Source organism: Gopherus evgoodei, chromosome 3, assembly GCF_007399415.2.
Source record: "Gopherus evgoodei ecotype Sinaloan lineage chromosome 3, rGopEvg1_v1.p, whole genome shotgun sequence".
NCBI classification, from domain to species: Eukaryota; Metazoa; Chordata; order Testudines; family Testudinidae; genus Gopherus; species Gopherus evgoodei.
The window spans coordinates 6,441,888-6,462,333 of NC_044324.1; the positions used below are offsets into that span (position 1 = coordinate 6,441,888).

At 64.2% G+C, this 20,446-nt stretch overlaps 1 protein-coding gene across 1 annotated transcript; it reads right to left on the reverse strand.

The window, feature by feature from the left end:
- Window positions 1-974: 974 nt before the first annotated feature.
- Window positions 975-10,982, reverse strand: BLOC1S1 (biogenesis of lysosomal organelles complex 1 subunit 1). Its single transcript, XM_030554840.1, has 4 exons — window positions 10,883-10,982; window positions 5,878-5,950; window positions 3,534-3,666; window positions 975-1,524 (listed from the first exon to the last, which is right to left on the reverse strand). The coding sequence occupies exons 1-4, from the start codon at window positions 10,941-10,943 to the stop codon at window positions 1,414-1,416; spliced, it is 378 nt and encodes a 125-aa protein (XP_030410700.1). The 5' UTR covers window positions 10,944-10,982; the 3' UTR covers window positions 975-1,413.
- Window positions 10,983-20,446: the final 9,464 nt, after the last annotated feature.

The following is a 20,446-nucleotide window of genomic DNA, read 5'->3' on the forward strand; positions in this document are numbered from 1 at the left end:
CCCCGGCCAGTGCTCCTGCCCCGCCCCCACAGCGCCCCCTGCTGGGACCCCCTGGCCAGTGCTCCTGCCCTGCCCCCCACAGCACCCCCTGCTGGGACCCCCCGGCCAGTGCTCCTGCCCCGCCCCCCACAGCGCCCCCTGCTGGGACCCACCCCCCGGCCAGCACTCCTGCCCTGCCCCCATCACATCACCCCCTGCTGGGACCCACCCCCCCCGGCCAGCGCTCCTGCCCTGCCCCCCACAGCGCCCCCTGCTGGGACCCCCCGGCCAGCGCTCCTGCCCTGCCCCCCACAGCGCCCCCTGCTGGGACCCCCCGACCAGTGCTCCTGCCCCCCCCACAGCACCCCTGCTGGGACCCCCTGGCCAGTGCTCCTGCCCCACCCCCACAGCGCCCCCTGCTGGGACCCACCCCCCCCGGCCAGCGCTCCTGCCCCACCCGACAGCACCCCCTGCTGGGACCCCCCGGCCAGCGCTCCTGCCCCGCCCCCACAGCACCCCCTGCTGGGACCCCCCGGCCAGCGCTCCTGCCCCGCCCCCACAGCACCCCCTGCTGGGACCCCCCGGCCAGTGCTCCTGCCCCGCCCCCACAGCGCCCCCTGCTGGGACCCACCCCCGGGCCAGCACTCCTGCCCTGCCCCCATCACATCACCCCCTGGTGGGAACCCCCTCACCCAGTCCTCCTGCCCCCCCTGTGCTCGCTGCTGGGAACCCTCCGGCCAGCGCTCCTGCCCCGCCCCCCACAGTGCCCCCTGCTCTGAGCCCCCCCCGGGCCAGTCCTCCTGCTCTGCCCCCCCCCACATCGCCCCCTGCTGGGACTCACCCCTGGCGTTCCTGCCCCCCCCACAGCACCCCCTGCTGGGAACCCCCTGGCCAGTGCTCCTTCTCCACCCCCCCACAGCGCCTCCTGCTGGGAGAGCCTGGGTTCCCCATACCACCCAGCTCCCCCCTTACAGAGGCTCTGACACGCAGCCTGCTCCAGCTTAACTGATGCATTTTATTCCATTCCCCAGCGAAGCCGCCCTGCAGCACCAGCCCGGGGTGGGGACAGGATCTCACCCCCCACCTGCCCGAGCCAGCCGCCTTCTGCCCAAGCCCGCTGCTGCGAGCCGCTCAGCACAGGGGCAGGCGACCTGCAGGCCAGTGAGAGGCTCCAGGGCCTCCACCCAGCAGCCCCCAGTGTCAGAGCAAAGCGCCTGCGGCTGGGGTCCCCCGCGGGCTGGCAGGACGGGGCCTCTCCCCGGGGGTGAGGCTCAGAGACTTGAAGGCAGGAACACGGGCAATGGGCGTGGCCCAGGCGAGGGGGCAAACCGCTGACTGTTTCTGCCGGGCGGGCGCAGCAGGGCGAGGGGTGTCCTGCGGGCGGCTCAGCATGGCGGCCAGGCAGAGGTGCGGGGGCTCTGGCCGGCCGGGGGCTCAGGAGCTGGAGGGCTGCAGCTGCCCCTTGTAGACGTACTCCAGGGCGGTGGCGATGGTCCGCATGTCCAGCTCGATGCTGCGCGCCCAGTTCTCCACGTCGCCAATCTCCTGTCGGGCAGAGGAGGCGTCAGGGCCCTGCCTGCGGGGCTGGGGGTCCCCTCGAGCACCCTACACCCCCCTGCCTGGGCCGGCTGCTGCCCGGCCCCTGGCCCCTGCCCCTGGTCCCCAGGACCCACCCGCCCTGGGCTGCACTGCATGTGCCCAGGCACAGTTCTCCCCTCTGGCCAGCAGGTGGCACCTTTCCCCATTCAGCACCGTGCACAGGAGCGCGGAGACCAGCGTGGGGGGGACTCCACAGCGGGGTCACCCCCCAGCCCTGCCGGTGCCCCTCACTCCCGACCCGCAGCCCTGCCAGTGCCCCTCACTCCCGACCCGCAGCCCCTGCCAGCCCAGCCCAGCCCAGCCCAGCCCTGCCAGTGCCCCTCACTCCCGACCCGCAGCCCTGCCGGTGCCCCTCACTCCCGACCCCCAGCCCTGCCGGTGCCCCTCACTCCCGACCCGCAGCCCTGCCAGTGCCCCTCACTCCCGACCCCCAGCCCTGCCGGTGCCCCTCACTCCCGACCCGCAGCCCCTGCCAGCCCAGCCCTGCCAGTGCCCCTCACTCCTGACCCCCAGCCCTGCCAGTGCCCCTCACTCCTGACCCCCAGCCCTGCCGGTGCCCCTCACTCCCGACCCGCAGCCCCTGCCAGCCCAGCCCAGCCCTGCCGGTGCCCCTCACTCCCGACCTGCAGCCCCTGCTAGCCCAGCCCTGGGCTCCCCTCAGAGCTGCCGGTGCCCCTCACTCCCGACCCGTAGCCCCTGCTAGCCCAGCCCTGCCAGTGCCCCTCACTCCCGACCCGTAGCCCCTGCTAGCCCAGCCCTGCCGGTGCCCCTCAATCCTGACCCCCAGCCCTGCTGGTGCCCCTCACTCCTGACCCCTAGCCCTGCCGGTGCCCCTCACTCCCGACCCACAGCCCCTGCTAGCCCAGCCCTGCTGGTGCCCCTCACTCCTGACCCCCAGCCCAGCTGGTGCCCCTCACTCCTGACCCCTAGCCCTGCCGGTGCCCCTCACTCCTGACCCCCAGCCCTGCCGGTGCCCCTCACTCCCGACCCGCAGCCCCTGCTAGCCCAACTCTGCCGGTGCCCCTCACTCTCGACCCGCAGCCCCTGCTAGCCCAGCTCTGCCGGTGCCCCTCACTCCTGACCCACAGCCCCTGCTAGCCCAGCTCTGCCGGTGCCCCTCACTCCCGACCCGCAGCCCCCGCTAGCCCAGTTGAGTGCCTTCTGAGTGCATAGTGCCCGTCGCGCTGAACCATCCATTCCTTGCACCTGGGCAGCTGAGGCTGCTCCACTCATTGCACCAGTGCGCAGTGGTGCAGGGGCCCCGGAGCCAGTGTAGGCAGGACCAGGAGGGAACACTCCCGGCGTTGCCAGCACCCCCCACGCCAGGCAGACGGTATGTCTGGCGCTGAGGCTGCAGGTGGGTGAGGCCGGGAGGGGGGTGCTGGGCGCTCGGCCATGCCAGCCCGCTGGGTGGGCGAAGGGGGAGGAGTTGGGTGCCAGCAGGGGGTGCGTTGGGCGGCTTTGACTCTGCAGCGAGAAGCACCGTCCCGCCGCCCCCCACGCCTGCGGGCACAAGGCGGCTCTGAGGGCTCCGGCCAAGCCAGGCTCAAAGGGCCGATTCTCTGCCCTGGAGCTACTGCTGTGGGGAGGCCGGAGGGAGACGAAGCCCTGAACAAACGGCTCTGAACCGAGAGCGTGGGAGAGGGCCGGGGTGGTGCCCATGCCAGCGTGATGGGGGCCCAGGCCTGTGTCAACAGAAGCCAGCACCAACCAGCTGCCTCCCCCCCCATGGTGCCCTCCCCCTGCTTCATGGCCGAGGGCCCCAGGGAAATCCGAGCCCCCTCCCACCAGCAGAGAGGTTTGCTTTCCCTCGAGACTCTCTGGGGGCCCTTTCCCAGCCCTGGGCTGGAGGTGGGAGGGCACCTGCCTGGCATTCCTGTCTCTGCCCTTGGGGCAGGGCGGGGGGCAGCCGGGCAGGAGATCCACCCCCCAAGGGCGTCCCGGGGCACACTGACCTTGAGCGCCTGGTTGAAGTTCTCCACCATGCTGATCCACTGGCCTGTCTGCTTGGCAAACTGGGCAGCTTGGATCTGCAGCATCTTCACCTCATGGTCCAGCTTCCTCTGGTTCACGTAGGCCTGGGCCACCCTGGGCAGGGGAGGAGGGCGATCAGCCAGCCCCCGGCCAGCCGCCCCCTCAGGGACATGCCCCCTGCATCTCCGTGTCGCCCCCTTCAGCGCCAGGAGCCGGGGCCCGGGCCGGGGCAGGCCCCGGGGGAGCACGCCCCGGAGTGGGGGCGGAGACAAGCGCTGGGAGTCTCTGGCTGGGGAAGTTCCCAAGCCAGAGCAGCTCAGCGGCTCCGCAGCATCTGGGACCCATTACCAGGCCCTGGGAGCATCTGGTTCTCATCAGGCCGGGCTGCACATGGGGCTCCTGGAGGGGGGAGGGATCTGGCCCTACAGCAGGAGGGGGTGTGCCAGGCACTGAGATCCGGGGTGTGGGCCATGGGGCGCGGGCCTGAGGAAGGCATGGGGGCTGGGCCAGGCCAGCTTCCTTGCACATGGTATGGGCGGCAGGGCAGGCACCCTCGCAGCCTGGCAGGGTGCCGGCACCGGCTCATTGCCAGGCAGGGAATGCAGGCACAGGAGAGGGACCCAGGAGTCCTACCTCCTAGCCGCCCTCCTTCAGCCACTAGCCCCACTGCCTCTGCAGCTCCCCAGGGGTGCTTCGGCCTCTCTGCTGGGACCACGACCAGGGGGCGCCATCGAGAACAGGCCTGAGACCCAGCATGTTCGTTTCGCGCCAGAGACGGAGATTCCCTTCCCCAGGGGCTGCCAGCGGGGGCTGCCAGCGGGGGCTGCGTGCCCGTCACAGGCACGGCGGCTGGCGTGCCCGACCCAGCTCAGATGGGTTATTTTCCCCAGGGGCTAAGAACAGAGCTGGCTCGGCCAGGGAGCCGGAACAGACAGAGCCCCCTGCGGAGGAGTCAAGCCCGTGTGGCAGGAGGCTCCCCGGGGCCAGGTAACGCCCAGAGCCCAAGGGGCAGCGGGGCCCCGGCTCCTCAGCCCTGCGCTGCAGCCAGTGAGTCCAGCCCACCCCGGAAGGCGGCGGGTGCTTGGATAAGGGGCTGCCTGCCTGGCAGCGAAGGAGGAGAGCCCTGCTGCCTCTCGGCGCCCACCGGGGACCTGCAACACGACGCTGCCCAAAGCCTTTGCAACCCAACCCTTCCAGGCCTTGGCCGGGAGGGAACCAGGGGCCATTTCCCAGCCATGAGCAGCCCTGCGGGAGAGGCCCCTGGACGGATGCCCATGGAGGGAGCAGCCCCTGGCTGGGCGGGTGCCCAGGGAGGGAACAGCCAGCTGCCCAGGATCCAGCTGCCTTCCTGACGCAGCGCTCGCTGCCCGATTAGCAGAGCTGCAGCCCAGAACCCGTCCGCAACATCCCCTCTGCCGAGCCGCTTCCCGCAGCCAGGGGAGCAGGATCTTGGGCAGGGAGCTGTCCCAGTCAGGGGGCACTGAGGAGTCTTTGCTGGTTACAGTTTTCAGAGGATTACACAGGCTTTACTCACACAGCCCCAGCTAGCACCAAGGGGGGCCAGGCAGAGCCCCGGGCGATAGGCCCCTGAGCCACACACAAGGCAGGACCCGGCCACTCGCCTGGGCCGCAAACCCTGACCATGAATTTCAGTGAGAGGTGCAGGATTCGGAGCCCTGGAGACCACAGGCCCTGCCCCCAGCCAACCAGCCTCCCTCTCCCCTGGGGGGAGAGGGCGACTGGACCCCAGTCAGTGATGTGAAGGGGCCACTCCCCAAAAGCACCTCGCTATCCCCACCTGGCTGTGGTCTGAGGCCTCCAAACTCATGACATTCAGGCCACTGAACAGCCGTCAAACAGTAACTACTTGTGGCTGGTGCCCGCCTGGGTGGGCCCAGCCTGGACGAAAGGTTTCGTACCCCATTAACAGGCTGCGAGGGCAGCGCGCCTCCTGCCGCAATGGGGCTCTCCTGCTAAAAAGAGCAGGGAAGCTACTGAATCAAGGTGTGGCCGTTCCGTGGCCCCGGGCACTTTAAGCAGGCAGCCACGCCGGTGCCGGTGCCGGTGCCGGAGCCTCCCTCGCAGCGGGACCATGGGACAGTGGAAGGTGCTGGGCTGCCACTGGCCTCCCCTCTACGTCTGCAGAGCCAGGCTGCCCCCTGCCCCCACAGGGACTAAGCCTATGGGCCGGGGGCAGTTCAGTCGCCATGCTGCTCCCTCTGGAAATCCCAGCCCAGCCCTGGGGAAGCCGCGGGGAAACGCCCGTCACCACGTGCCAGGCAGGACCTGCTTTTCCCAACGCTGCTGAGCGGCTCGGCCACTCACCCAACGTTCAGGTGATCCGTCAGGGCCTCGGTCAGGCACGTGGCTGCAGCAATGGCCTCTCGCCGTCTCCGCTCTGCAAGGGAAAGGCACGAGTTTGTACCGGGGAGGAGCAAAGCGACTGCCCCTTTACAGACGTCGCCCCGCCAGCACTGATCCCGGCGGCGCGGCCGTGCAGACCAGCTCGTGCAATGGCAGGGGGTCCCGGAGACAAGCACGAGCACGGCTGATCTTCGTGAGCAGCTGACACGTCCCCCAGCCCAGGCGCTCAGCAGAACCAGGGGGCTCTGGGACGTCCTTGGAGGTGTCTGCGTGGCCTGGGAAACGCTGTCAAAGCTCAGGCAATGATGAGGTATTTGTACAGCGCTAGAGGGCAGGATCTGGCGTTAGTCCGGGGGAGGGATGGGAGCCAGGACTCCTAGATTCTACCCCCGGCTCTGGGAGGCCAGCAGAGTCTAGGGGTTACAGCAGCTGGACCGGGGACAGTGTAACCCACACACCTCCTGGCTGTGCTGTTCTGCACTGACGCCACGAGAGAGCAAATGGGAGTCTGCTCTACAGCCCGAGCTAACAGCCAGCTGCCTTTTAGATCATGCACTAACCTCCAGAGGGCCCAGGTTCGATTCTACCCGCTGCCGACCGGCGGCTGTTGGCGTTACACCAGGACTCCTTGGAGCTGCTACAGGCTGGGGACCGACTGGCTAAGGGGCAGTTCTGCAGAAAGGGCCCCGGGAGTTACAGTGGCCGAGAAGCTGGACATGAGTCAGCAGTGGGCCCTCCTTGCCAAGAAGGCCAACAGCATATTGGGCTGCATTAGCAGGAGCGCTGCCAGCAGATGGAGGGACGTGATTATTCCCCTCTATATGGCACTGGTGAGGCCACATCTGAAGTATCGTGTCCAGTTTTGGTCCCCTCACTAGAGATGTGGACAAATAGAGGGCAACAAAAATGCTCAGGGGCTGGGGCACACGAGTTAAGAGGAGAGGCTGAGGGATCTGGGATTGTTTAGTTTGGAGAAGAGAATTGTGAGGGGGGGATTCGATAGCTGCATTCAACTACCTGACGGGGGGTTCCAAAGAGGCTGGAGGACGTCTGTTCTCAGGGGCAGTGACAGAACCAGGCGCGATGGTCTGGGTTGCAGTGGGGCAGGTCTCTGGGAGCAGTGACAGAACCAGGCGCGATGGTCTCAGGTTGCAGTGGGGCAGGTCTCGGGGGCAGTGACAGAACCAGGCGCGGATGATCTGGGTTGCAGGGGGGCAGGTTTCGGGGGCAGTGAGAGAACCAGGCGCGATGGTCTGGGTTGCAGGGGGGCAGGTCTCGGGGGCAGTGAGAGAACCAGGCGCGATGGTCTGGGTTGCAGTGGGGCAGGTCTCGGGAGGCAGTGAGAGATCCAGGCGCGATGGTCTGGGTTGCAGTGGGGCAGGTCTCGGGGGGCAGTGACAGAACCAGGCGCGGATGATCTGGGTTGCAGTGGGGCAGGTTTCGGGGGGCAGTGACAGAACCAGGCGCGATGGTCTGGGTTGCAGTGGGGCAGGTCTCGGGGGCAGTGAGAGAACCAGGCGCGATGGTCTCAGCTGCAGTGGGGCAGGTCTCGGGGGGCAGTGACAGAACCACGCGCGATGGTCTGGGTTGCAGGGGGGCAGGTCTCGGGGGGCAGTGACAGAACCAGGCGCGATGGTCTCAGGTTGCAGTGGGGCAGGTTTCGGGGGGCAGTGACAGAACCAGGCGCGATGGTCTGGGTTGCAGTGGGGCAGGTCTCGGGGGCAGGGACAGAACCAGGCGCGATGGTCTGGGTTGCAGTGGGGCAGGTCTCGGGGGGCAGTGACAGAACCAGGCGCGATGGTCTGGGTTGTAGTGGGGCAGGTCTCGGGGGGCAGTGACAAAACCAGGCGCGATGGTCTGGGTTGCAGTGGGGCAGGTCTCGGGGGCAGGGACAGAACCAGGCGCGATGGTCTGGGTTGCAGTGGGGCAGGTCTCGGGGGGCAGTGACGGATCCAGGAGCGATGGTCTGGGTTGCAGTGGGGCAGGTCCCGGGGGCAGTGACAGAACCAGGCGCGATGGTCTCAGGTTGCAGTGGGGCAGGTCTCGGGGGCAGTGACAGAGCCAGGCGCGATGGTCTGGGTTGCAGTGGGGCAGGTCTCGGGGGCAGGGACAGAACCAGGCGCGATGGTCTGGGTTGCAGTGGGGCAGGTCTCGGGGGGCAGTGACGGATCCAGGCGCGATGGCCTGGGTTGCAGTGGGGCAGGTCTCGGGGGGCAGTGACAGAACCACGCGCGATGGTCTGGGTTGCAGTGGGGCAGGTCTCGGGGGCAGTGAGAGAACCAGGCGCGATGGTCTGGGTTGCAGGGGGGCAGGTCTCGGGGGGCAGTGACAGAACCAGGCGCGATGGTCTGGGTTGCAGTGAGGCAGGTCTCGGGGGGCAGTGACAGAACCAGGCGCGATGGTCTGGGTTGCAGTGGGGCAGGTCTCGGGGGCAGTGACAGAACCAGGCGCGATGGTCTCAGCTGCAGTGGGGCAGGTCTTGGGGGCAGTGACAGAACCAGGCGCCATGGTCTGGGTTGCAGTGGGGCAGGTCTCGGGAGGCAGTGAGAGAACCAGGCGCGATGGTCTGGGTTGCAGTGGGGCAGGTCTCGGGGGCAGTGACAGAAGAAGGCGCGATGGTCTGGGTTGCAGTGGGGCAGGTCTCGGGGGGCAGTGACAGAACCAGGCGCGATGGTCTGGGTTGCAGTGGGGCAGGTCTCGGGGGCAGTGACAGAACCAGGCGCGATGGTCTCAGCTGCAGTGGGGCAGGTCTTGGGGGCAGTGACAGAACCAGGCGCGATGGTCTGGGTTGCAGTGGGGCAGGTCTCGGGGGCAGTGACAGAACCAGGCGCGATGGTCTCAGCTGCAGTGGGGCAGGTCTCGGGGGCAGTGACAGAACCAGGCGCGATGGTCTGGGTTGCAGTGGGGCAGGTCTCGGGGGGCAGTGACAGAACCAGGCGCGATGGTCTGGGTTGCAGTGGGGCAGGTCTCGGGGGCAGTGAGAGAACCAGGCGCGATGGTCTGGGTTGCAGTGGGGCAGGTCTCGGGGGGCAGTGAGAGAACCAGGCGCGATGGTCTGGGTTGCAGTGGGGCAGGTCTCGGGGGGCAGTGACAGAACCAGGCGCGATGGTCTGGGTTGCAGTGGGGCAGGTCTCGGGGGGCAGTGACAGAACCAGGCGCGATGGTCTTGGTTGCAGTGGGGCAGGTCTCGGGGGGCAGTGACAGAACCAGGCGCGATGGTCTCAGCTGCAGTGGGGCAGGTCTCGGGGGGCAGTGACAGAACCAGGCGCGATGGTCTCAGCTGCAGTGGGGCAGGTCTCGGGGGCAGTGACAGAACCAGGAGCGATGGTCTCAGCTGCAGTGGGGCAGGTTTCAGGGGGCAGTGACAGAACCAGGCGCGATGGTCTGGGTTGCAGTGGGGCAGGTCTCGGGGGGCAGTGACAGAACCAGGCGCGATGGTCTGGGTTGCAGTGGGGCAGGTCTCGGGGGGCAGTGACAGAACCAGGCGCGATGGTCTGGGTTGCAGTGGGGCAGGTCTCGGGGGGCAGTGAGAGAACCAGGCGCGATGGTCTGGGTTGCAGTGGGGCAGGTCTCGGGGGGCAGTGACAGAACCAGGCGCGATGGTCTGGGTTGCAGTGGGGCAGGTCTCGGGGGGCAGTGACAGAACCAGGCGCGATGGTCTGGGTTGCAGTGGGGCAGGTCTCGGGGGCAGTGACAGAACCAGGCGCGATGGTCTCGGCTGCAGTGGGGCAGGTCTCGGGGGGCAGTGACAGAACCAGGCGCGATGGTCTGGGTTGCAGTGGGGCAGGTCTCGGGGGCAATGACAGAACCAGGCGCGATGGTCTGGGTTGCAGTGGGGCAGGTCTCGGGGGCAATGACAGAACCAGGCGCGATGGTCTGGGTTGCAGTGGGGCAGGTCTCGGGGGCAGTGACAGAACCAGGCGCGATGGTCTGGGTTGCAGTGGGGCAGGTCTCGGGGGCAGTGACAGAACCAGGCGCGATGGTCTGGGTTGCAGTGGGGCAGGTCTCGGGGGCAATGACAGAACCAGGCGCGATGGTCTGGGTTGCAGTGGGGCAGGTCTCGGGGGCAGTGACAGAACCAGGCGCGATGGTCTGGGTTGCAGTGGGGCAGGTCTCGGGGGCAGTGACAGAAGAAGGCGCGATGGTCTGGGTTGCAGTGGGGCAGGTCTCGGGGGCAGTGACAGAACCAGGCGCGATGGTCTGGGTTGCAGTGGGGCAGGTCTCGGGGGCAGTGACAGAAGAAGACGCGATGGTCTGGGTTGCAGTGGGGCAGGCCTCGGGGGTAGTGACAGAACCAGGCGCCATGGTCTGGGTTGCAGTGGGACAGGTCTCGGGGGCAGTGACAGAAGAAGGCGCGATGGTCTGGGTTGCAGTGGGACAGGTCTCGGGGGCAGTGACAGAACCAGGCGGGATGGTCTCAGCTGCAGTGGGGCAGGCCCAGGCTGGTATCTGGAGGGCGGTGGAGCCCTGGGATGGGCTCCCGAGGGGGGTGCTGGGGTCTCCGGCCTGCCCCAGCCCTGGCTGGTGATTGGCGGGGGTGGGACTGGACCCCCGAGGTCCCGGCCAGCCCAGGAGCTCAGGCTCCGTCCCGCCGGGGGGGGGGTCAGGACCCTGGGCTCCGATTCCAGCTCGGCCACTGCGAGCGGCTCCCCCGCTCTGTGCCTCAGTTTCCCCACCGAACCGGGGGGTGCAAGGGGCTGAGCGACACCAGCGGGGCCACGGCCGCCCTCGCGGGGTGACGTCAGGCTATGACGTCACGAGAAGAGTAGCGGGGCCACCAAGCCCTGGGGCAGGCCGGCCGCCCGAAGGGTGATGTCACGTGTGACGTCATCGCGCAGGGCCATGGCGCCCCGGAGGCCTGGCGCGACGCGGGCCGGCGGGTCCCGAGTGACGGCCGCGCGGACCAATAGGAACCCGGCCGGGGCAGGTTGCCATGGAGACGCCTGACGGCCCCCCGGGCTCTCACCTTGCTGCTCCCTGCGCTCGCTCTGCCTGGCCTGGTGCTCGCGGAGCAGCCGGGACAGCATCGCCGGGCGGGGCCGGGCCGCTCCGCGCGCGCGGGGTCATGGGACTGCGCCGCCACGTCACCCCGCGGGGCGGGGCCTACGGGCCAGAGAGCGGGCGTGGTGCGGGGATGTCGCCCCCTGGCGGGGGGGGGACAAGAGATTGTGTGATGCGGGGGGGCCTGGCGGGGGGTGATGTGGGGGGGTTGGCTCTGGGGGTGTGATGCTGGGGGGTTGGCACTGGGGTGATGTAGGGGGGCGTGGTGGGGGGGGTTGGCACAGGGGAGTGATGCGGGGGGGCGTGGCAGGGGTGATCTGCTGAGGGGGTTGGCTCTGGGGGAGATGCGGGGGGGGGCGTGGCGGGGGGTGATGTGGGGGGGTTGGCACAGGGGAGTGATGTGGGGGGGTTGGCTCTGGGGGTGTGATGCAGGGGGGGCATGGCATGGGGTGATGTGGGGGGTTGGCACAGGGGAGTGATGCAGGGGGGGCATGGCATGGGGTGATGTGGGGGGTTGGCACAGGGGAGTGATGCGGGGGGGCGTGGCAGGGGTGATCTGCTGAGGGGGTTGGCTCTGGGGGAGATGCGGGGGGGGGGCGTGGCGGGGGGTGATGTGGGGGGGTTGGCACAGGGGAGTGATGTGGGGGGGTTGGCTCTGGGGGTGTGATGCAGGGGGGGCATGGCATGGGGTGATGTGGGGGGTTGGCACAGGGGAGTGATGCAGGGGGGGCATGGCATGGGGTGATGTGGGGGGTTGGCACAGGGGAGTGATGCTGGGGGGCATGGCGGGGGGTGATGTGGCGGGGGGGTTGGCTCTGGGGGTGTGATGCAGGGGGGTTGGCACTGGGGTAATGTGGGGGGGTTGGCACAGGGGAGTGATGCTGGGGGGGCATGGCGGGGGGTGATGTGGCGGGGGGGTGGCTCTGGGGGTGTGATGCAGGGGGGTTGGCACTGGGGTAATGTGGGGCGGTTGGCACAGGGGAGTGATGCTGGGGGGGCATGGCGGGGGGTGATGTGGGGGGGTTGTTTCTGGGGGCGCGATGCAAGGGGGTGGTTGGCACGGGGTTGTGTGATGCAGGGGGGCATTTGGCAGGAGGGGGTGATGCAGTGGGGGGCGTTTGGCTGGGGAGATGGGGGGTTGGCACAGGGGAGTGATGCTGAGGGGGCGTGGTGGGGGTGATGTGGTGGGGGGGTTGGCACTGGGGGGTGAGGCGGGCGGGGGAGACGTGGCGGGAGGTGGTTGGCACTGGGGGGGAGACAGTGGGGGCCGCGATGTCGCCACAGTAAGCACTTGCTGAAGAACATCAATGGCTATGTTAAGTCGACACGTAGACCAGACCCCACCCCGGAGTCACTGAAGTGTTTCACAGAGTCTGGATGGAGTTTCTGGCTGGGGCCAAAGTGCCCCTCGGTCATTTGGCCTCAAAGAATTCAGTGTAAACACAGCTCATATCAACCTTGGAATGTCCTCAAAGTGTCTCCAGGAGCTCTGATTTCACCCTTCCACACCAGTCTCATGCTGGGGGTGTGACGCCTGGCTAGAAAGGGTTAAACATCCTGCAAAATAAATAATCCTGGAAAGACCTGTGGGGAGAGAAGGTTTGTGTTCTTGTGTCTTTACATAGGTATGTGCTGTACTCTGCTCATTCAGGGGTCCAAAGGAGCTGCTGTCAGTCCCGGTATTCCTCTCTCTTGGAAAGGCACTGTGCATGGGTGAGGAACAAGCAAATGGCCTTATGTTCACCGGTGATGGAGAATGTTCAGGGTAATCTGAATTTTCAGTTTGCTGCAACTGAAGGCTGTGGAAGTGATTTAATCAAGGAAGTTTCAGTTCCTAACAGCCAGACATTTTCTGTTGTGAATGGATCCACTGACTTTCCTTTTGAAAGATCCAGTGGGGATCACTTTGAGAAAGTTTCAGATGAGTAAAAGCTCTTAAGGAAGTGGAACAGCCCTATAACCAAGTGGCTGGGTTTGGCTAGATTGTTGGGGAGACAATGGTGTTGGGACAGGACTGTCTCCATGCTAATTCCTTAAGTGAGCAGTCTGTGCTTCCAGGTCTGAGGAGAGATTTGGTTACTGGTGTTTCAAAGCAGAACAGTTTGATGGCTGAATACTTGAGGATGCAGGGGAGAGCAAGCAAACTCTCATCTCAGACTCTGGATTTGTGTGGTTGTCACGGACTCACAGGTTGTGCCCACTCGTGGCCCCATGCGGTCCGTGGAGGGTGCCACTTTCAGTGCAACAGCCCTTCACGGGGGTCCACTCTCAGGGTCAGGCCCCTCCACCTCCTGGAGCTGCACCTCTCTGAGCCTTAGCACGTCTGTCTCTGCCGTGGGCCCCTCAGGGAGTCCCCTCGCTCTGGACCCCCTAGGCCTCCTCACCCCCAAAGGGGTTGATGCCGCCTGTTCTCTAGACCGGAGTGACTCTCAGCCAGCATAACACAGGAGGTTTATTGAGAGTTGAACCCAGCACAGGAAACTCTCAGGGTCAGGCCCCTGCACCTCCTGGAGCCGCACCTCTTGGAGGGAGCCTTAGCACACCTGTCTCTGCCATGGGCCCCCTCAGGGAGTCCACGTGCTCTGGCCCCCCTGGGCCTCCTCACCCCGAAGGGGACAATGCCCTCCCCCCCCGTTCTCTAGCCCAGAGTGACTCTCAGCCAGCATAACACAGGAGGTTTATTGAGAGTTGAACCCAGCACAGGAAACTCTCAGGGCCTCAGGCCTGGCCTCCCTCAGCCCAGCGCAGCCCAGTCCCCCTGCATCCAGGGGGGCTCTGCCTGCTCCCCCTCTATAAAAGGCTGTTGCATCATATCCATTGTGTCTTCAGTCTTGTTTCTGACCTCTGAAGGGACTTTGCTACACTGAAGCTCTGAGCAAAGGACTGAATGACCCATCCCGGCGGGGGATGTTCCAGAGATTTGATTTGAACCTGCAGTTTATTCCATCACTGCTACAAGCCTGACCCAAGACCTTTGCTATTACTGGATGTCATTGATTCCATTTAACCAATTTTAACTCTCACCTCTGTTTTGTTCTTTTTATGAATAAACCTTTAGATTGTAAAGGATTGGCAACAGCGTGATTTGTGGGTAAGATCTAACTGGGTATATTGACCTGGGTCTGGGGCTTGGTCCTTTGGGATCAGGAGAACCTTTCTTCTTTTACTGGGGTGTTGGTTTTCGTAACCATTCATCCCCAGGACGAGTGGCACTGGTGGTGATACTGGGAAACTGGAGTGTCTGAGGGAATTGCTTGTGTGACTTGTGGTTAGCCAGTGAGGTGAGACTGAAGTCCTCTCTGGCTGGCTGGTTCGGTGTGCAAAGCGACTGTGACTGCCCTGCTCTAAGGTATTTGTCCTGGATTGATACCCTCAGTAGTGTCCTGCCAGAGGCCGCTTTGTTACAGGGGCGTTTGGCCGGGGAGGGGGGGGAATATGCCCTGCCTCCACTGTGCCCTGCAGTAGGGGACTGACCCAGCAGGGTGGTGTTTGGCCCCAGGGCTGGCATAGTGCCGGGTGTTTTGAGGCAACACAGTGACATGTTTGGAGGTGGTGTTGCCAAGGCACATCACACACCGCACCAGAGCGGTGACGTTTTTTACACCCCCACTAACACATTGTGATGGGCCGCGGTGACGGAATCTGACATGTCTTTCCCACGAGGCCTCCTGAAGCAGTGAAGCTGTGACATGCCAGAGCCGCCTTTTGAACACCCGCAGGCTCAGTGGCACTACTTTCCCGGGCAGCTTTGCCGTGCCGTGGGATGGTGGTGAAGTTCTGACACAGTCTGGTGCTGCTTTGTCATGGCACGTTGTGATCTGAGTCGGCAGGACAATGTATGGATGCAGCGTCCTCACTTTGCGCTCAACGTTACTGTCGTGTGACCGCTGGGGCTGCTGGTGGGAGCTGAGTTAGTGAGCTGGGACCAGCCTGTGATTAGTGTTAGTTACACGCCACAGGGAAAGGACCCAGAATAAGTGTAAGGAAAATAGATCCCAGACAAAAGAGACAAGTGAAGTACTAACTCTGTTTTCTGTTTTCAGTTAGATCCTGTCAGAAAGAGCCAAGTGCCCTTGTGGCTGTATCCAAGCAGCAGCACTGAAATGCAGCCACCTCTGGGGCAGGATGCATCAGCAGTTTAACAGCACACAGCAAGTTTAGGACAGGAAGTGGAGGAGAATCCTAGATCTGATTGACACTTCAGGAGGATTTTAGGAAGGCAGAATGGAATTAGCCGGGTTGGAATTAGGTCAAGACAATAAAGACCAAGATTAAGGCACTGAACTGGTTCTATGGAGATCTGGATTCAGTTCCTAGCTCTGCCACCGGCTGCCTGGGAGGACTTGGGCCAGTCCCTTCATCTCTCTGGAGCTAGTACTCCCTCCTTGCCCCCACCATAATGTAAACTCTGAGAATGACCTGACCATCCACTTGGATCTTCTGGAGGAGGGCTAGCCTCAAGGGTGCAGCTACCTCTTGGGGGAAGACAAGGAGGGTCCCCACCACACTGGAATTTTGCAGGCTTGTCCCAATTTTAATACAGTCAGCGGCACATTTCCCTTCCCAGGATGAGCCTCTTCTGCACCCAGGGATGGGCAGCAGGGCCTTGACTTCTCTCTTGTTCCTTCCCCCTTCTTCGCTGCTTCCAGCTTTGATCCCAGCTCTGGGGCTGCATTTGATGGCGTGGCCTGAGCCGGATGCCCCACCAGTACGATGGGCGGTTCCATAGCCATTCGGGCCAAGTGGCAGGACGCTGCGGCCTATTCTCCTCTCCAAGAGGGTGTCGCACTGCTGACTTGGATGGAGCTACTGTGCTTTGCGCCGGTGTCAGCGGCAGGAGAATCAGATCCTTGTGACTGCCAGTGCTTTGGGGGCCCCTTTGTCTGTCTGTCTTAGTAGAGAGCCTAGCGCCGTGGGGATCGCGGGCCCTCCTGGGGCTCCTAGCCACAGATCATATCATCTGGCCCCCATCAGCGCTGCGCCTGGGCCCCTCTCAATCTGTGATGTCTGGGGGGGGTGGGGGGGTGTAGGTGGCATGGACGGCTGCCTGCCTGCTCAGGGCATGATGGATGGGGGAGGCGGCAGGTAAGTGAAATAGCAGCAGCCTGGGAACGAGCTGGCTGGGCTCCAAAGACAGGGGGAACCTGAGCCTTGGCGCTCGAGAGCCGGGAACACTCCGGAGATGAAATTAGCCTGCAGTGGACTCCAGATGCAGCACCAGCTCCCGAAGGGTGAGTCGGCAAAAGAGCATGTGGGGTCTGAGCTCACCGCCTTCAGCTGGCGTCAGAGCTTGATTTAGAGCTGGCGTAAGGCGGCATCTGTTGGAGCAGAGCCTGGTGATCTCACTAACTCAGCTCTGAGGGGCTGGTCCGGGAAGGTTGTGGGGGCCCTTGGACATGGGATTGGGGGTGTTGGGGAACCCAGGGAAGGAAGAGCCGGAGAGGAGAGACTGAAGGCTGGAACACATGACTCGGTCGAGCCCCCAATCTGCTCTAGTCCCTCTGTCCCTCCAGGGGGCTGACAGCCTCCTGCTCTGGTTATTCAGCCCAGCGCCAGGAGGAGAAAGACGTGATGTGGAACCCCAGGGCTGGAGTTTTGGGTGCAGAATGTGCAGAGATGGGCCCTGCAGTGACTGTGTGTGATGGGGTGGGGTTTAGCCATTTGGAGGGAATACTGTGCATGCCTCGGTTTCCCCTGTGGTGCGTGGTTAACTAGGTGGCTGGTAAAAGGTTGTTTATTCTTGGCGAAGACCCAGAGATCCTAGTCAGACTGAGGCCGGGCCTAGGGCCTCAGGCCCATGGACAGTCCTAGAGGACGATGGCCCCTTTGCTTGCCCAGACATGGATCCTAGCAACTAAGGACCATGGATGGTTCACCCTCCGCAGGAGGCCAGCAGGCTGTGGAGAACGAAGGGCTAGGAAGGACGGGCAGGTGGAGAACAGAGCATTGAGGAGGGGCCCCATGGGGTTAAGTGTGGGCTGTCAGAGGCAGGGGACAGGCTCCTGGGCTGGGACCAGAGACAGCTCAGGGCTCTGGGCTGAGCCTGCTGGACTTTGCTGAAGGTTGTTCTCTGTATTAACTAAGGACTTTCTGTGCTGTGTCCAGGTGGGTAATAAACCCTCCTGCTGTTACCTCGCTGGCCAAGAGTCACTGCAGAGTCTGGGAGCCAGGGGTGCAAGTCTCCCTTGGGTGCTCAGTCCAGGTGGACTCGCTGCAGGGAGCTCCCAGCACAACACCAGGGTCTGATGGCTACGAGGTTCGATCCCAGCAGACGGTGAAGCTGAGGGCTGACCTCCGTGAGCGTGTGACCCTGAGGGGGCTGACGCACTGAAGGGGTCCCCCAGGGACTGTTCCAGAGCTGCCGGAGAGCACTGGGCCTGTGGCTCTGTGACACCTCGATACTGAATATCGTTTCTTTAGCAGGATCCCAGGGAACTCTAAAGATGGGGTTTGCAGGGATCGTTCACTCATGGCGGCCATGCAGCTGTTTCTGGGGTGGAAGGTTGCAGCTGTTTAAGAGCATGCAGCAACCCTATGCCACGGTCTGGGCCAGGAGTGGAAGAAGAACCAAGCCCATGGATCTTCGTTGCCCATGAGACATGTGGACGTCCGTGTCCATGGCTGAACTGTAAGATGGCACCTCTAGCAGCATAGTCCACAGCTGGGCCCTCCTAAGAATGGCAGCCCCTCCTCAGCCGTGTCTCCCACTCCTCATTCGGGCCCTTGCTACCGCGGCTCCAGGGCTAAGTTTAGCTTCTTGGACCAGGAGACGCTCTGACAGGAGCTACCAGCGTCACTTGGCCCAAAGTTAGCACAGGGACGGTGTAAAAATAGCCCTGGCTGACTCCCTGCCCCGCGCACCTCGCCACAGATCTGCTGCCTCCAGCAACACAACCACGTTCTCCCAGGTGCCAGCCCTGCAGGAGCCCATCCAGCCGGGGGCGCGTGAGGGGATCGAATTGTTGCCTGTGTTGGTGGTCGAGCGAACAGCCGAACGCTGTCGGAGGCAGAGCGCCAGGCCGGGCACTCGGCACCTTCTGAGAGCCAGGCCCAAGGTCGCTCAAGCTGGGGTCAGTTCTGAGGGTTTGGAGTTGCCCACTGCTGGTGGCAGCGCTGGGAACGGAGCCCAGGAGCCCTGCTCTGTAGCCACTCGGGGGTCGGCCTGGGAAATGTGGGAGGGGCTGTTCTGCCTAGTGCCACCTACAGATGAGCGCTGACCTCCTGACACCCCGTGGGGCCAGGCCACGGTTCATCGTGGGCTCGCTAAGCTCTGCAGGGCCCTTCAGTGGTGAGGGGGGCAAATCAGCAGCGGCATCTCCCAACCACCCCTGCCCCCCTCTCCATGAGAGGTGGTGGCGTTAGCCATGCTCGGGCCTGGGAATCTGAGTCCACCGCTCCCTGCGATGAAGGGGACGGTTCACACTTCGCTGAGCTATTGGCCCAGGCTCTGTGCAGACGTAGCTGCCTGGGTTACTCATGGGTCACGTTTCTGAGGTTTTCTTTGCCCTTCTAAGGGGCTAGGCACGAACGCTGAGACTCTGGAGGCCGAGCCGGCCCCTGCAGAGAGGTGCCAGGCAGGTATATGGGCACGGACCAGCTGCCCTGTCGTCACGTTGCCGTCCACCCTCCTCCCTCTGCTCTCTAGCTTCTTCCCCTCCGTCTTCCAAGTGCTGGAGGATGGTCCCGAGAGGGGCTGAAGGACTTGGCCCTGGGATGGAGTTCAGAGAGCAGGCTTGGTGCTGCCCCTCTCAAGAGCCAGAGGGGTCTGGGAAGCGGCTCCCTCTGTGTGTGTCCAGCGGGGTGGAGGCCACAGCCTGGCCCGAGTGGGATCCAAAGGTGGAGAGCCCCAGATCATTGTTTTAAAGAATCTCGTGGTTTTTAAACCAACCTCCAGATCTCGGGCTGCTTGACGCGGACGGTGGAAGCCTGGGGTCGGCAGGGGGCTGAATGTAGCTGGTGCAGGGCAGCTTTACAAACCCTCTGCAGGGGTTCTCAGACTTTTGTTCTGGTGACCCCTTGCACACAGCAGCCTCTGTGTGCGACCCCCCCCATATAAATGAAAAACAGGTTTGTGTCTATTTAACACTATTATAAACGCTGGAGGCAAAGCGGGGTGCGGGGTGGAGGCTGACAGTTCGTGACCCCCCCATGTAATAACCGTGTGACCCCCTGCGGGGTTCCAAACCGCTGCCCTACAGAAGAGCAGCAGGAGCGGGAGATGCAGGGGGTGTCTTGCTTCGCTAACCAGGCTCCAGGACCTGGCTGCAGGGTGTGGCCTTCAGGCTGCGTTTGGAGCAGACAGATGGCTGAGTGCCCCCTCTGTGCCGAGGGCTGAAGCGAAGATCCCAGGCTCGGTTTAATTTCCACCGGCTGTTCCTCGTTTCCCACCCACAACTGCTACGGAAGCCAGACCTGAGCGACACCAGCCTTCTCCCGCTGGATGGGCCGTGGCACAGAATGTTTCAGGGAGGGGATGTGCAGGGGGAGGGAGTTAACAGAGGCTAAAGCCATGTGCCCCCTTGGGACGGTGGCTTGAATCGGGCCCATTCCCAGGTTCCACTGCGAAGGAAAAACTCCTGGGGCTGATCTGCCATGAGGCAGCTGGTCACAGAGACGGGGCTCTGCAAAGGGGCGGGGTCCCCCCATCTGTCCCAGCGTTGCCTAGGCCCTGGAGAGCAGAAGCGAAGCAACTGGGGGAGGAAGGTCAAGGGTCGCCTGATTCTTGGGCTGCTGCATCCAGCGTCCGAGCTGGAGCGGACTCACATGGACGCAGCGGCCCTGCCAACTCGCAAATATCTTGTCAATCCTGTGGGGAGCGGGAGCGGTTTAAAAATAGCTGGAAATGTGCTGGAAAAATGTGACGCCCACCATGCTCCCGTTTGGGGTCAGGCCTGTACTCCAGGGCCCGGCCGTTCCCTCTCGTTTGCAGCCATCCTGCAGTGGGAGCGGCACTGCACGCCCTTCCACCTGGGAAGGGAGCACCCCAGGGATTCACTCTTACCCACTTCTGCAAACTCCCTCCAGCCCACATTGTGTAACCAAGCACAGGGCAGCGTGTAGGCATGCCTGCTGCTGGGGCTTGCTGCTCGGGTGGGGGGCTCTAGTCCCTTTTTCCCAGCCTCTCCCAGCAGGGGGCGCTGGAAGCAGTGGGGCAGGAGGTCACACTGCCCCAGCCTCTTCCAGCAGGGGCGCTATTGCGGATGGGGGGGAGCACGGGCTGTTGGGACCTGGGTGGCAGGGAGCTCGCTGGCAGGGGCTTCCCAGCTGCTCCAGCCTTTGGCAGCCAGCGGCAGCACCCTAAGGTGCTTTACAGATTGATGCCAGCGACCAGGCACTTCCCTCCCTGCTGCCATGCAGCCGCCTCTGGGGTGGAACATGGCAGCTGGTTCCCAGCGAAGAACGCAGGGCACTGGCACGTCCCCGCGCGGTGCTGTGGAGCTGGGGGGCCTGGGGGCTGCTCAGGGCGGGAACTGGGCCACGTACAGAGTCAGTGGGTGACTCGGTTCCTTGTTCCGAGCCCATCACCCTC

Coding starts and splice junctions, on each gene's coding strand:
- BLOC1S1 (XM_030554840.1), bottom strand. CDS start 10,943: ATGCTGTCCCGGCTGCTCCGCGAGCACCAGGCCAGGCAGAGCGAGCGC. Junction 5,951..10,882: donor CGAGCGCAGGGAGCAGCAAG/GTGAGAGCCCGG, acceptor TTTCCCTTGCAG/AGCGGAGACGGCGAGAGGCC. Junction 3,667..5,877: donor ACGGATCACCTGAACGTTGG/GTGAGTGGCCGA, acceptor TCCCCTGCCCAG/GGTGGCCCAGGCCTACGTGA.